At 35.8% G+C, this 13,925-nt stretch overlaps 1 protein-coding gene across 12 annotated transcripts in view; it reads left to right on the forward strand.

Moving 5' to 3' along the window:
- The window catches only part of ENPP3 (ectonucleotide pyrophosphatase/phosphodiesterase 3), an 88,042-nt gene extending 74,836 nt beyond the window's left edge, over positions 1–13,206 (forward strand). For all 12 annotated transcript variants that reach the window (XM_070557157.1, XM_070557156.1, XM_070557162.1 and 9 more), the window contains 4 exons: positions 91–168; positions 776–908; positions 6,854–7,010; positions 12,940–13,206. In XM_070557157.1, coding sequence (XP_070413258.1) covers positions 91–168; positions 776–908; positions 6,854–7,010; positions 12,940–13,110 — 539 coding nt within the window. In that variant the 3' untranslated portion in view covers positions 13,111–13,206. The remainder of the gene's footprint in view (positions 1–90; positions 169–775; positions 909–6,853; positions 7,011–12,939) is intronic.
- Positions 13,207–13,925: the final 719 nt, after the last annotated feature.

Raw genomic sequence — 13,925 nt, forward strand, 5'->3', positions numbered from 1 at the left:
AAATTGACAATAGTGTGCAGTAGTAATTTGCCCATTATGTAATATATTTTCTCTTATAGCTAGATTTGATAAATTTCACTTGTTTTGCAGCAAACAACAGAACTTCTGAGAGTCAATATGATGCTTTAATTACAAGTAATTCGGTTCCTATGTATGAAGAATTCAAAAGTAAGTATATATTTAGATTATTAATTTAAAAATACCTACATGGCTCTGTGAACTTACAAACTAAACAGATCTTTTATTGCAATTTGTTTCTGATATTGAGACATTTTGTTCTAATGTTTTAATTATAGAAACAGGAAGAATCTCTGACATCATTTCTTTTCAACTTACCTCAACTTTGGGTGACTTGCTAGAATTTTGACAATTTGTTTTTAACCCTAATTTAACTGTAAAGAGCTATTCACAAGACAAAATTTTATTGACACTCACTGTAAGTGAAGGATGTCTATCCCTAGAGTCGTAACTAATAAGGCAGTGTGTGTTTTCTGGCATGTTTAATACTCACCGTCCCCAAAGCAACTGAGCCCTAGGGAGGAATTTGGAGACATATTTAACTGTAATTTCAAGACTGTAACGACATCATCAACAAAACGCTATCATCAGTATGGCCATTTATCATCGCATGAACTATTTTGTAGAATTATCCAATCAGCACTGATAATTCCTGAAGCAGAGTTTGATGCTATTTAAATGTACCTGTCTATAGTAGAAGACACTTCTATGTTCAGTAGAGGTGGATATTTTCAACATCTTATTCTTTTGTTTTTAGAAATATGGGATTACTTCCACAGTGTTCTTCTTGTAAAACATGCCGTGGAAAGAAATGGAGTAAATGTGGTTAGTGGACCAGTATTTGATTATAATTATGATGGTCATTTTGATGCTCCAAGTGATATTACAGAGTGAGTAGTTTGAAACCAAACAATTTTTTTTGACAATTGGAAGAATTTTAAAATAGGCTCCAAATTAAATGATATTAAGGAATTATTGTTTGTTTTATTAGGTATGATGATATGGTGGTTGTATTTTCTTTTTTAATTTTATTGAGGTTGTATTGGTTTATAAGTGTGTAATTTCAGGTGTACTTTATTATGTATCAGTCTATGTGTAGACTGCATCGTGCTCACCACCAATAGTCTAGTTTTTATCCATCACCGTACATATGTGCCCCTTTACCCCTTTTGCCCACTCCTCTGACCTACTTCTCCTCTGATAACCACTAATCTGTTCTCTTTATCCATGTGTTTATCTTCCACATATGAGTGAAATCACATGGTGTTTGTCCTTCTCTGTCTGGCTTATTTCGCTCAACACGATAGCCTCAAGGTCCATCCATGTTGTTGCAAATGGAATGCTTTTGCCTTTTTTACGTCTAAGTAGTATTCCATGGAATATGTATACCACATCTTCTTCATCCACACATCAATTGATGGACACTTGGGTTGCTTCCTCATCTTGGCTATTGTGAACAATGCTGCAGTAAACATAGGGGTGCACAGATCTCTGTATTGTTGATGTCATGTTCTTTGGATAAATGCTAAGAAGTAGGATAGCTGGATCATATGGTATTTCTATTTTTAATTTTTTGAGAAATCTTCATACTGTTTTCCATATTGGCTGCACCAGTTTGCATTCCCACCAGCAGTGTGTGAGGGCTCCCTTTTCTCCACATCCTCTCCAACACTTGTTATTTCTTGTCTAGTTAATTGCAGCCATTCTGATGGATGTGAGTTGATACTTCATTGTAGTTATGGTTTACATTTCCCTAATAATTAGAGACATTGAACATCTTTTCACGTGCCTGTTGGCCATCTGTATATCTTCTTTGGAAAAATGTCTGTTCCTATGGTCTGAGGATTTTTTTGATCGGGTTGTTTGTTTTTTGTTGTTGAGTTGTATGAGTTCTTTATATACTTCGGAGATTAACCCCTTGTTGGATATATGATTTGCAAATATTTTCTCCCAGTTGGTGGGCTGTCTTTTTGTTTTGATCATAATTTCCTTTGCCTTTCAGAAGCTTTTAATCTGATGTAGTGCCATTTGTTACTTTTTTCGTTTGTTTCCCTTGCCTGAGTAGGCATGGTATTCAAAAGATGTTGCTAAGATCTATGTGAAAGAGTGTACTGCCTATATTTTCTTCTAGGAGTTTTATGATTTCATGTCTGACATTCAAGTCTTTAATCCATTTTGAGTTAATTTTTGTGTATGGTGTAAGATAAAGGTCTACTTTCAGTCTTTTGCATGTGACTGTCCAGTTTTCCCGACACCACTGATTGAAGAGACTTTCTTTTCTCCATTGTATGTTCTTGGCTCCTTTGTCAAACATTAGCTGTCCATAGATGTGTGGTTTTATTTCTGGGCTTTCAATTCTGTTCCATTGATCTGTGCATCTGTTTTTGTGCCAGTACCATGCTGTTTTGTAGTACATTTTGAATTCAGGGATTGTGATGCCTCCAGCTTTGTTCTTTTTTCTCAGGATTGCTTTGGCTATTCGGGGTCTTTTGTTGTTCCATATCAATTTTAAAATTCTTTGTTCTCTTTCTGTGAAGAATGTCATTGGTATTCTGATTGAGATTGCATTGAATCTGTAGATTGCCTTAGGTAATATGGATGTTTGAGCTATGTTTATTCTTCGAATCCCTGAACGTGGAACATCTTTCCATTTCTTCATGTCTTCTTCAATTTATTTCAATACTATCCTATAGTTTTCATTGTTTAGGTCTTCACCTCCTTGGTTAAATGTATTCCTAGCTATTTTATTCTCTTTGTTGTAATTGTAAATAGGATTATATTCTTGACTTTTTCTGCTAGTTTGTTGTTAGGGATAGCAATGCAACTGATTTTTGTAAGTTGATTTTGTACCCTGAAACTTTGCTGTAGTTCTTGATTATTTCTAATAGCTTTCTGGTGGATTCTTTAGGGTTGCCTATATATAGAATCATGTCATCCACACACAGTGAGTTTTACTTCTTTCTTTCCAATTTTGATAGCTTTTATTTCTTTTTCTTGCCTGATTGCTCTGGCCCAAACCTCCAGTACTATGTTGAATAGGAGTGGCAAGAGTGGGCACCCTTGTCTTGTTCTTATTCTCAGAGGGATGTCTTTCAGTTTTTCACCATTGAGTATGATGTTGGCTGTGGGTTTGTCATATATGGCCTTTTCATGTTGAAATACTTTCCTTCTGTACCATTTTGTTGACAGTTTTTATTATAAGTGGATGCTGGATCTTGTCAAATGCTTTCTCTGCATCTGTTGAGATGGTCATGTGATTTTCATTCCTCATCTTGTTCGTGTGGTATGTCACATTGATTGATTTGCAGATGATGAACCATGCCTGTGTCTCTGGTATAAATCCCACTTGATCATGGTGTATGATCCTTTTAATGTATTGCCGCATTCAATTTGCCAATATTTTGTTGAGGGTTTTTGCAGCTATGTTTGTCAGCATTATTGGCTTGTAATTTTCCATGTTTGGGTTGTCCTTGTCTGCTTTTGTATCAGGGTGATGTTGGCCTCCTAGAATAAGGAAGCATTCCATCTTCTTCAAATTTTTGGAATAGTTTGAGAAGGATAGGTATTAAATCTTCTTTGAATGTTTGGTAGAATTCTCCAGGGAAGCCATGTAGTCCTGGACTTTTGTTCTTTGGGAAATTTTTGATTACTGTTTCAATCTCTGTATTTGTGATTGATCTATTCAGATTCTCTATTTCCTCTGGATTCAGTTTTGGGACATTGTATGAATCTAAGAATTTATCCTTTTCTTCTAGGTTATCCAATTTGTTGGCATATAGTTTTTCATAGTATTCTCTTACAATCCTTTGTATTTCTCTGGTATCTGTGTAATTTCTCCTCTTTCATTTCTAATTTTATTTATTTGAGCCCTCTGTCTTTTTTCCTTAGTGAGTCTGGCTAAGGGCTTGTCAATTTGGTTTATCTTCTCAAAGAACCAGTTCTTACTTTCGTAGATCCTTCCTACTGTTTTTTTGGTCTCTATTTCATTTGTTTATGCTCTAATTTTTAATATTTCCCTCTTGCTGCTGACTTTGTTTTTGTTTATTCTTCCTTTTCTAGTTCTATTAGGTGTTGTTTAAGTTTACTTAGTTGAGATTTTCTTTGTTGAGTTATGCCTGTATTGCTAGAAATTTGCCTGTTGGGACTGCTTTTGCTGCATTCCATAACAGTTGATATCTTGTGTTTTCATTTTCATTCATCTCCAGGTATCTTTCTAACTTCTCCTTTGATTTCTTCATTGACCCAATGGTTGTTCAGTAGCATGTTGTTTAGTGTCCACGTATTTGTCACTTTCCTAGTCTTTTTCTTGTAGTTGATTTCTAGTTTCACAACACTGTGCTCAAAAAAGATGTTGATATGCTTTCAATCTTCTTAAATTTGTTGAGGCTTGCCCTGTTTCCCAACATATGATCTATGTTTGAAGATATTCCATGGGCACTTGAGATGAATGTGTATTCTCCTGTTTTTGGGTGGAATGTTGTCTCTCTCTATAGATCTAGTAAGTCCATCTTGTCTAGTATTTTGTTTAAGATCACTTTTTCCTTATTGTCTTTCTGTGTGGATGATCTATCCATAGGTGTAAGTGGGGTGTTGAGGTCCCCTACTACTATTGTGTTGCTGTCAACTTCTCCCTTTAGGTGTGTTAGTAGTTGCTTTGTATTCTTTGGTGCTACTGTGTTAGGTGCCTTTATATTCATAAGTGTTTCATCCTCTTGGTGGAATGTCCCTTTTCATCATTATATACTGCCCCTCTTTGTCTGTCATTGTCTTTTTTCTCTTGAAGTCTGTTTTGTCTGATATAAGTATGATAACACCTTCTTTCTTTTTTTTGCCATTTACTTGGCATATCATCTTCCTTCCCTTCACTCTGAGTCTGTGTTTGTGTTTAGGGCTGAGATGTGTTTCCTGGAGGCAGCATAGTGTTGGGGCTTGTTTTTTAAATCCATCCAACCACTCTGTCCTTTGATTGGACACTTCAATCCAGTTACATTTAGAGTGATTATTGATATGTGTGGGCTTAGTATTGCCATTTTATCTCTTGTTTTCTTGTTCTATATTTCCATTGTTTCTTTTCCCTTATATTTCTGATTACCATTTCAGTTTGGTGGTTTTCTGTGATGGATTTCTCAGTTTTCTCTTCTTTTATGATTTGTGGCTCTGCTCTGATTTTTGGTTTAGTGGTTACCATGAGGTTTGTATAAAAGATTTCATAGATGAGATAGTCGACCGAATGCACTTTTGATTTGGCAATAGTGTATTATGAGGGGAAATCTCAGTGTTTTAAATAAAAGCTCCGTATTTTAAACATTACAAAGTATATTTATATAGAGCTGTTATTGTTGATTCTTTTCTATTATACTATGTAAATAGTTAGCCAAAGCTTTATACAGCAAAAATTTAAACTACTGGGCAAAGAAAAATCGTCCAGGAAAAGTTTAGCAAAATTTTTATTTGGAAAATTTCTAAACCAGTGGGCAGAGGAAAAGTAATTCTATAAAGGTTAAGGAGATAGAGGAGGCTCACTGTACTATTGATAAATATAGAACCAGTCCTGCAATACAATAAATGTAAAAATCAAGTAGCGATGATTCATAATATTGTCTTATAGTGAATGATTCATAAAAGTATCTCCGAGGAGAGGGTGGCGGCTTCATGTAGAAAACTAGTTCTGCTAAACTGTACATCTTTCTGCTAAACTGTACATCTTTGTACTAAACCTGGTCCTAAAAGGTTTCTAAGAATTATCTTTGAATGCAGCACACAGGAATAGAGAGGTTTAGAAGTACCATCCATTATTTCTCTTTATTATAAAAATGTGGAAAGGGCCAAACTAAACAATTGTACTGTCTAAGCATAGATTATTTAAAGCAATGATTTCTACCTACACCTTCCCATAAAGTAACGTTTATGACTACTAAATGTGTGGCCCTTTCCTATTTTGTTTGCCATGTCCTTATTTCAGTATTTATTGATCTTATATGTGACCATTTAATAATTCTAGCAAACTCTTTGAGCAAACTTTACTGCTATCAAAGCACTTTCTAAGCACATTCATAGTCTTCACTTAATCCACAAAAATCCCTATTTTAGATTCCATTAGCCCCCATTTACAGATGAGGAAACTGAGGCACAGAGGGGTTAAGTAACTTGTCTATGTTTCACAACTAGTAAGTAGTGAAGCCTGAATACAAACCCAGACAGTCTACCTGTAGTCCACGTAGAAATTCTGAATCACAGTAATACCAGCTCATGTTCCTTTCAGTGGACTTATACTAATAACTTACCTTTATTTTGCACTTAAAACTTTTAAAAGCACTTTCATGTTCATTATCTGAAACTCAAGGATGTCATATCAGTTGTATGGATTTATCTATGTGTCTACATTGTGAAGTTGGTAGCACAGGATGACCTCCCTGTTAAAGTAGAGGAAATTTAGTAAGTCATAGGATGTGAGAGGGTTAGTACACAGGCAAACATCTAGTGGAAGTACACAGCTGGAGTCGAAATCAGGGCTCTGCCCCAGCCCCTCTTCTATTAGAGAGCATCACATGAGTTATGGAGTCAACAGAACTAGGAAACCCAGGAGGCATGATATCACGCTCTGCTTTTCTTTGTATTCTAATATTTTCCCATAATATTAAAATGACCAAATTTGGACTTCTAGAAGTCACTGGCTCATTGAAGTCAAAAAATATGAGATAAGATTTTGTATTTTCTATTCATTTACTTTCTTTACTCTATTATTACCTTAGCATTTCTTTAAAAATATATAGACATTTTTAGTCTTTAGAAGCAAAAGTATAATAACATCAAATCTTTTCAATTATTTTTTCAGATACGTAGTCAACACCAGTGTTCCCATCCCAACACACTACTTTGTGGTGCTGACTAGCTGTAAAAATAAGAGCCGCACCCCTGACGCTTGCCCTGGGTGGTTGGACGTCCTGCCCTTTGTCATCCCTCACCGACCCACCAATGTGGAGAGCTGCCCTGTGAGTACACCCTGGGAGAGTCCCGGGCAGGAGAAATGATGAGTCAGAGCTCATCGGCCTTTCGTAAAAGTGGCTCTGACTACAGCAGTACATTTTTCAGGTGTTTTGTGGGTAGAGATGTACTAAAAATGACCTCATTTTTAAACTTTTCCTTTGACTGTTGATCTCTGTGTAATTAATATCAATTTAAACATCTATATGTCTACATGAATATGTGTTTATATATGAATATCTTATGTATTTTATTTATATGCATTTCATTCAAACTTACTAATAATGGGAGGGGTGGCGTCTTATTAATATTTTGCTTCTGGTCATAAACTTTAAAGTTCTGTTCCAAAGTTGGCATGAAATTAATGTTTCCTGAATGACTATGTAAATATAAAAACTTCATCAACTTGAAACATGAGGTCTGAAATTAATTGCATATATATATATATACATAAAAAAATAAGTTGGTTCAAGGAACATTCATTTTTTAACATCATGTATTAGTCTACCTGAAAATCTTTTTGGCTCAAGGCAAATTATATGTAAATAGTTACTTCAACTTGCATCCATGTTCTTTACAGAAAAAAATATTTATCTTGGTGATTGGATTTTACAGAAGTTACTCAAAAAATGTATTGAGTACCTATTTAGCACCTAAATGCACAGTATCGTGATAGGAAGTGTTTATAATGAACCAAGGAGGCATACGTTGTCTCTGTCCTCAAGGAGTTCATGTATAATTTTGATATATAGATGAGGATGCATGAAATATAGACACATAAATGGGTCAATCAATAGTATAATAATTATTTTAAAAACTAAAAAGTATGGAATATCACAAAGATGGGATTAATTGCGAAATACTCTTATAAAGATTGAGTGTTTCAAACTCAAAACACATTTGGCTAGAATAATCACTAAAGGTTACATGAAATGAGGTGGGAGTAGGACTGGGCCCTGAAGGATGAGAAGAATTTGAATAGATTGCGCATCAGGAAGAATCGTCTACTGAGGGAGTGAAGAATGCAGAGGATTTGGTAAGTGACTGGATGCAAGAGGGAAAGCAAAAGGGAAACTCAAAGATAAATCAGAGATTTTAAATATGGGTAATTAGGTAAAGGAAAGAGGGAAATGAGAAATGAGACCTATTTTGGCAGATAGATAGGATAATTAAGTTTAGGCATGTCAAGTTTGTAGAAATGGGTGTTCACATGGAAAATTCCATATGCTATTAAACAGTGGATATTAAAGCTTAGGTTCTAGGCCACATTGGGATTCGTCTCTGTTCTTTCAGGTGTTCAACACATAACTGCCTGCACCATACTATGTACTATGGGAGATACACAGATAAACCAGACAGGAATTCTACTGAAAGGGGCTCATAGTCTAGATGCCCTTAGAAGCCTAGTAAAATAGAATAAGGAAGAGATAAGTGGCACAAAGAGGGACAGATAAAATTGCTGTAGGGTTTTGAAAGAGAAATGCTCTCTGGTAGGGAAGGTGACATTCTAGCTGGGTCTTGAAGATAGGATTTAAACGTGAGTGTTTGAAAGGTCTTTCAGTGACTAAAGATGGAGGACAAAGGTTAGAGACTAAACAGCGGGTCACACCTAGTCCTAGAGTGAGGAAGAGTTTTCAAACAAGAAGCTATCAGGAGCTGTTGTCTAGTTGAATCTCTTCCTACTTTTCTTGTCAGAATTTTATTTAGTTGAGACAAGGGTAAGCCATCATTCTTCACTTCCTCTTCCAGTGGCAGACATTGGTGACTGATAGAGTATGGTGGTGCTCTTTACCACTGATTTAAGATTGAAAGTTCTTGGGGGCTGGCCCCATGGCCTAGTGGTTAAGTTTGGTGCACCCTGCTTCAGTGGCCCATGTTTGCAGATTCATTTCTTGTGCGTGGACCTACATCACTTGTCAGCCATGCTGTGACGGTGACCCATATAAAAGTAGGGGAAGATTTCCACAGATGTTAGCTCAGGGCAAATCTCCCTTAGCACAAAAACAAAACAAAACAGAAGAGTTCTTTATCACAGAGTTTCTGGGTATCCATTGTGGATTGTTTAGAATGGATGTGCCAAGAAGAAACTATTTGCTCTTCTTGGTCTAGCACTTATTACCTTGTATTAGGACTTTTTAAGATGAACCTTAAGTAGCTTCATTGTTTCCTGTCCTCCTTCTCTTCACCTCTGTACACCACTACCAATTTATTCCCCTTGAAATTTAGTTTTTCATTATGACATACTCTCTCATCCCCAAACTTTGATGTGAATAAGAAAACAAAAACAGACAAAAATCTCCCAGGCTGTGCTTAAGGCTCTTGACAATTTACCCTTAGTTGACCTTACAGACCCAACTTCCAGGCCAACTGAAGTCCTTGAAATTTCTTGAACACATCTTGAGTTTCCCTACCTCAACATCATTGCTCATGCTCTTCTCTCCTCTAGAATGCTCTTTCTTTTCACATCTGCTAAAAATTCCTCCTACACATCAAGGTAAAGTATACACAGTACGAAGCCTTCTTTGATCATCCAAGTGGAGATGATCTCAAAATTAAAAGGCTATCATCTCTGTTGAGCGAGACATCATCTCAAATGAATTGGAGATTATCCAAGATTTTAAAGGAAATTGCAGTATAGTAATAAGGATATGACATCTTTAAAGATAATTACAAGACATAATATGATGAGTATAAAACAAACTTAAACAAAGCTATGATTATAAGAGATTGTGAACTTAATAAGATGTGGCTTTCAATTAGATATGTGGGAGGGGAGAGGCAGGATGAGAGAGAGTCAAAGGTGACTGAAAATTTAGGCATGACTGGGCAGGAAATATATAAGACAATCAGTTGTTTTGGGAAGGATGACCTTGCTCTTGGTGGTCTTTAGATTGAGAAACTAATTGAATATCTGGGAGGATATATGAGGAGCAGTATAGAATAGAACTTAAATACATGGCTTTTGGAGTTGGACATCCTGAGTTCAGTTATTGACTTGATGTGTTTGGGTAAATAACTGAAGATCACTTTGCTCAACTGTATAAAAAAAGTCACTTCCCCTCATGAAGTTGTCATGGGGATGAAATGAGATATTTCATGTAAAACCCTAAGAATTCCCAAAAAATAGTAAGCAAATTATGGCCATTATAAATAAATCACATTTTGTGATGGAGTTACATTCTAAAGTCAACATAAAGTGAAATCCCATGCAGAGAAAATCCTCTATAATCAGATCACCCAGAAAGGACAGTTATGTACACAAACTGTACCTTAATAAGCCAGTATTTCCACCAGCATTGGAACAGGGAATAGTGCTTTAAGTAATGAGGAAACACTTGGCTTGCTTTAAGGGTCATGTTGTATGCAAATTCTGCACTTTCAAATATTCTAATCACTGAGTGTGGGGAGGTGCTCCCACCAGAAGGGGTTTAGAGAACTGGCAGCAGTTGTAGAAATGAGAGCGTCACGATTCCACCTCACACATGGTCTGAGGAACGAGATTCATATTTCTTCACTTGCTTTCTTCTTTCTCTCATTCCTTCCATCTTTTCTTCCCTCCTTTCCTCTTTCTTTTTCCCTCAAGTTTGTATTGTTAAATTCCTATCAGATAAATGGGAATGTTGCCCTGAGTCCAAGTGACTATCATTATTGTAAATCACTCAGCAGATATTGGAAGACACACAGGTTTGGAACTTGGAAGAGAAATCAGAACTGTAGAGATAGATCTGGAATTAAATCATGGGAGTGAAATAAAATTGCCAAAGGGAAGAAAGCAGAGAGAAGAGGGAAATTTAGGAAATGCCTGTACTTCCAGGATGGAAAAAAACTAGTCAGTTAAGGAAACAGAAGTTGTCTTCAAAGAAGTAAGCAGAGCTATGGAAGACAAAGGGGGCACTTTCAGCAGCTTAGGGTGATCAACCAAGTGAATGGTCTAAAAAAAATCTGCTCAATTACGTCATCCTTGACAAGACAGTTTCATTAGTGTGGTGGCAGCAATAAGCAGACTGTAAGTGGTTAAGGAGAGAGAAGAAAGACATCCTTAGGGGAAAGAAAACTGAAACTGATATTGCCTCACAACTCTAACAAAGTGAGTTGTATTTTAGGGGTAGAGAACACTTCTATTTATGTAACAGTTCTAATACATATATAATCAAATACATATGTATAAATCAATTACATATACAGTCAAAAGCACTTATTTAAATATAGCTCATAAAAACTGTGTATATGCAAGGCTGCTGCTCCGTTGGCGTGCTCTGTTTGGATGCACTGGTCCAGCTAGAGCAGTTGTCTATAGCTGGCCTCTGTTCAGATTGGTTGGTGCTGGTGACCTACCTGGTACGAACTAGCTTGAGTATCACCCCTGCCTACATGTAATTATGTGTTCTACCTTAAGATCATTTAATTGCAGTTTAAAAGAGGGAAGACGGTCAGGTGTTCACTAAACATTCAGTTGGATGGATACCAAATAAGCCAGGAGAGACTAGAGTGATATAAACCAAGTGGGAGGAAACTTCAGGAAAAAAGTGATCAAAAATAGTAAATACTGCTGAAATGTGAATTAGGAAAGGCAGGAAAAAAAGACTGAATTAGAATCCCATTGGAAATATAAGCTAGAATTAGTATACTGCATATTTATTACTTAAAAAATTAACTCACATCATGAATATCACACAGAGAAATGCTTCAGTGGTTAGAAGCGAAAAGTAATTTCCCCGTATACTTCCTGTGGCTCCAACAAGAGCTGCTTATTTTAAGGCTGCATATTTAAAAAAACAAGCAAACCACTGTGCTGAAGTCAAATGAAAGTTATTAACACACACTCATCTAATTAAACAAACCTTTAAACTGTCTTACTTTAAAAAAATTTAACTGAAAATTAGCAATATCATAAGAATATCAGAAAATTAGTAAATAAAGAATAAGGAATTTCATGGAAATCCATGGCTCTAAATTATTGAACTTTTGTATAATAAAAAAACCTATACAAATTCAAACGGCCAAGAAATATCTGAAAAGATACTCAACTACAAGATCTCTTGCGGCAATAAAATTTAAACAAGGATAAAGCTCTCTTTCACCCCGTGGTTTGGCAAGGATGCGGGGAGTTGGGGGTTATCGTCCTCTGCCAGTGGAAGTGTGAATTGGTGTGAACACTTTGAGCAGTGCTAGGTTTCATATCTGGCAGAGTCAAAGTTGCATCTACTCTCTGACCCAGCGATTCCGTTTACATATCCTAGAAACTCAAGTTCTTGAACACAGGAGGCAGGTGCCAAGTTATTCATTACAGTATCATTTATAAGGCCAAAAATACTATCAACATGGCGACAAAAAAATAAACTGTGCTACCACAAACCACAGGTAAAAACAAATGACTTAACTAGATCTAGACACATCACTATGCATAGATTACAAACACAACACTAATGCAAAGTAATCCTAGAATACCACTCATAACATCGTTTATGGAAACTTGAAAACTCATAAATCAATACCATATATTGTATATTGACGTGCAGTAAAATTGTGTAAACAGTCTGGATTCACACTGACTCCTGATAATGATTAGCTCTGAGTAGAGGAACATTGGGGACTTAACTTCATCTCTAATATTTCATTTGTTAAAAAAATTTACGTCTGAAGTCAATATAAAAATGGCTAAAATGTGACTTTGTGATGCTCTGTATTTGCTATAGTATTCTTTATTTATTTTAATCAACAAAAGTTAGCCGTATCAATTAAAGTTTTAAGGCAAAACTACAGGAACAAATATCAAATCAGTCTGTCGTACACTTGAAACTAACATCATGTTGTAAGGCAATTATCCCTCAATTAAAGAAAACACAGGACAAAGGAGGACTTCTAAGTAATGAAAGATCTTCCTGTTAATGAAAAATCACGGCCTATGGAAAACAGTCTTTTGTTTCTCTTTTACAGGAAGGTAAACAGGAAGCCAGCTGGGTTGAGGAAAGATTGAAAGAACACGTTGCCCGGGTCCGAGATGTGGAACTTCTTACTGGGCTTGACTTTTACCAGGAAAAAGTGCAGCCTGTCTCTGAAATTTTGCAACTAAAGACCTATTTACCCACATTTGAAACAATTATATAATCTAATCTGTAGGAGAATTTTGGCAAAATGTAAGTGACTTTTTGTGGTGAAGAATCATAAAATAAAGTTTTCTATTTTTCCTTAACTCCTCAAAAAGCTATGTTGCATAATTTTTGATATATATTTCCTTCCCTCTTTTTCATTTCTGTGAACATGCATTAGTTTAAAGTTACATTTTTCTTTTGCACAGAGATTATGCCATGTTATACCTTCCTTACTATATTTATTTTCTCACTTGTATCTGTGGCTGTATTTTTCTGCCCAGCATTATCTAAACAGAAGGGAGAATAAAAGAAGTCGGTCCCACTTTGGAATTGAATCCATTCTGCAATCACTTTTGTCATAAAACTTTTTATATTTGGCTATTAGGCAATATTTACTAACATAAAAAATGCGCGTTACCTTCATTTGGCAGTTTCAATTGTAAAAACTGTGCCAGCAGATATAATTTGCACCAGTGCATGAAAATATCATCTTTTACAGTAGCAAGGGCCAGAAAACAACCTAAAAGACTGGTCGAACAAATTGTGGAATTTGTTTAAATAAACAATGGAATGATATTCCAATATTATAAAGAAGTAGATCTATATATTGAATGTTTGGCTCTTGTTAAATGGGGAGCAAGTGATAGAATAGCATGGATAGTATGCGTGCTGTCATTTTCTAGAGATTGACAAACTTTTTCTGTAAAGGGCCAGATAATAAATATTTTTAGGCCATACAGTCTCTGTTGCAACTACTCAACTCTGCCATTACATCATGGAAGTATCGTCGATAATATGTGAAAGAAATTGGAGTGGCTGTGTTCCAATAGA

The sequence above is a fragment of the Equus przewalskii genome, chromosome 9 (genome assembly GCF_037783145.1).
Source record: "Equus przewalskii isolate Varuska chromosome 9, EquPr2, whole genome shotgun sequence".
In the NCBI taxonomy this organism is placed as follows: domain Eukaryota; kingdom Metazoa; phylum Chordata; class Mammalia; order Perissodactyla; family Equidae; genus Equus; species Equus przewalskii.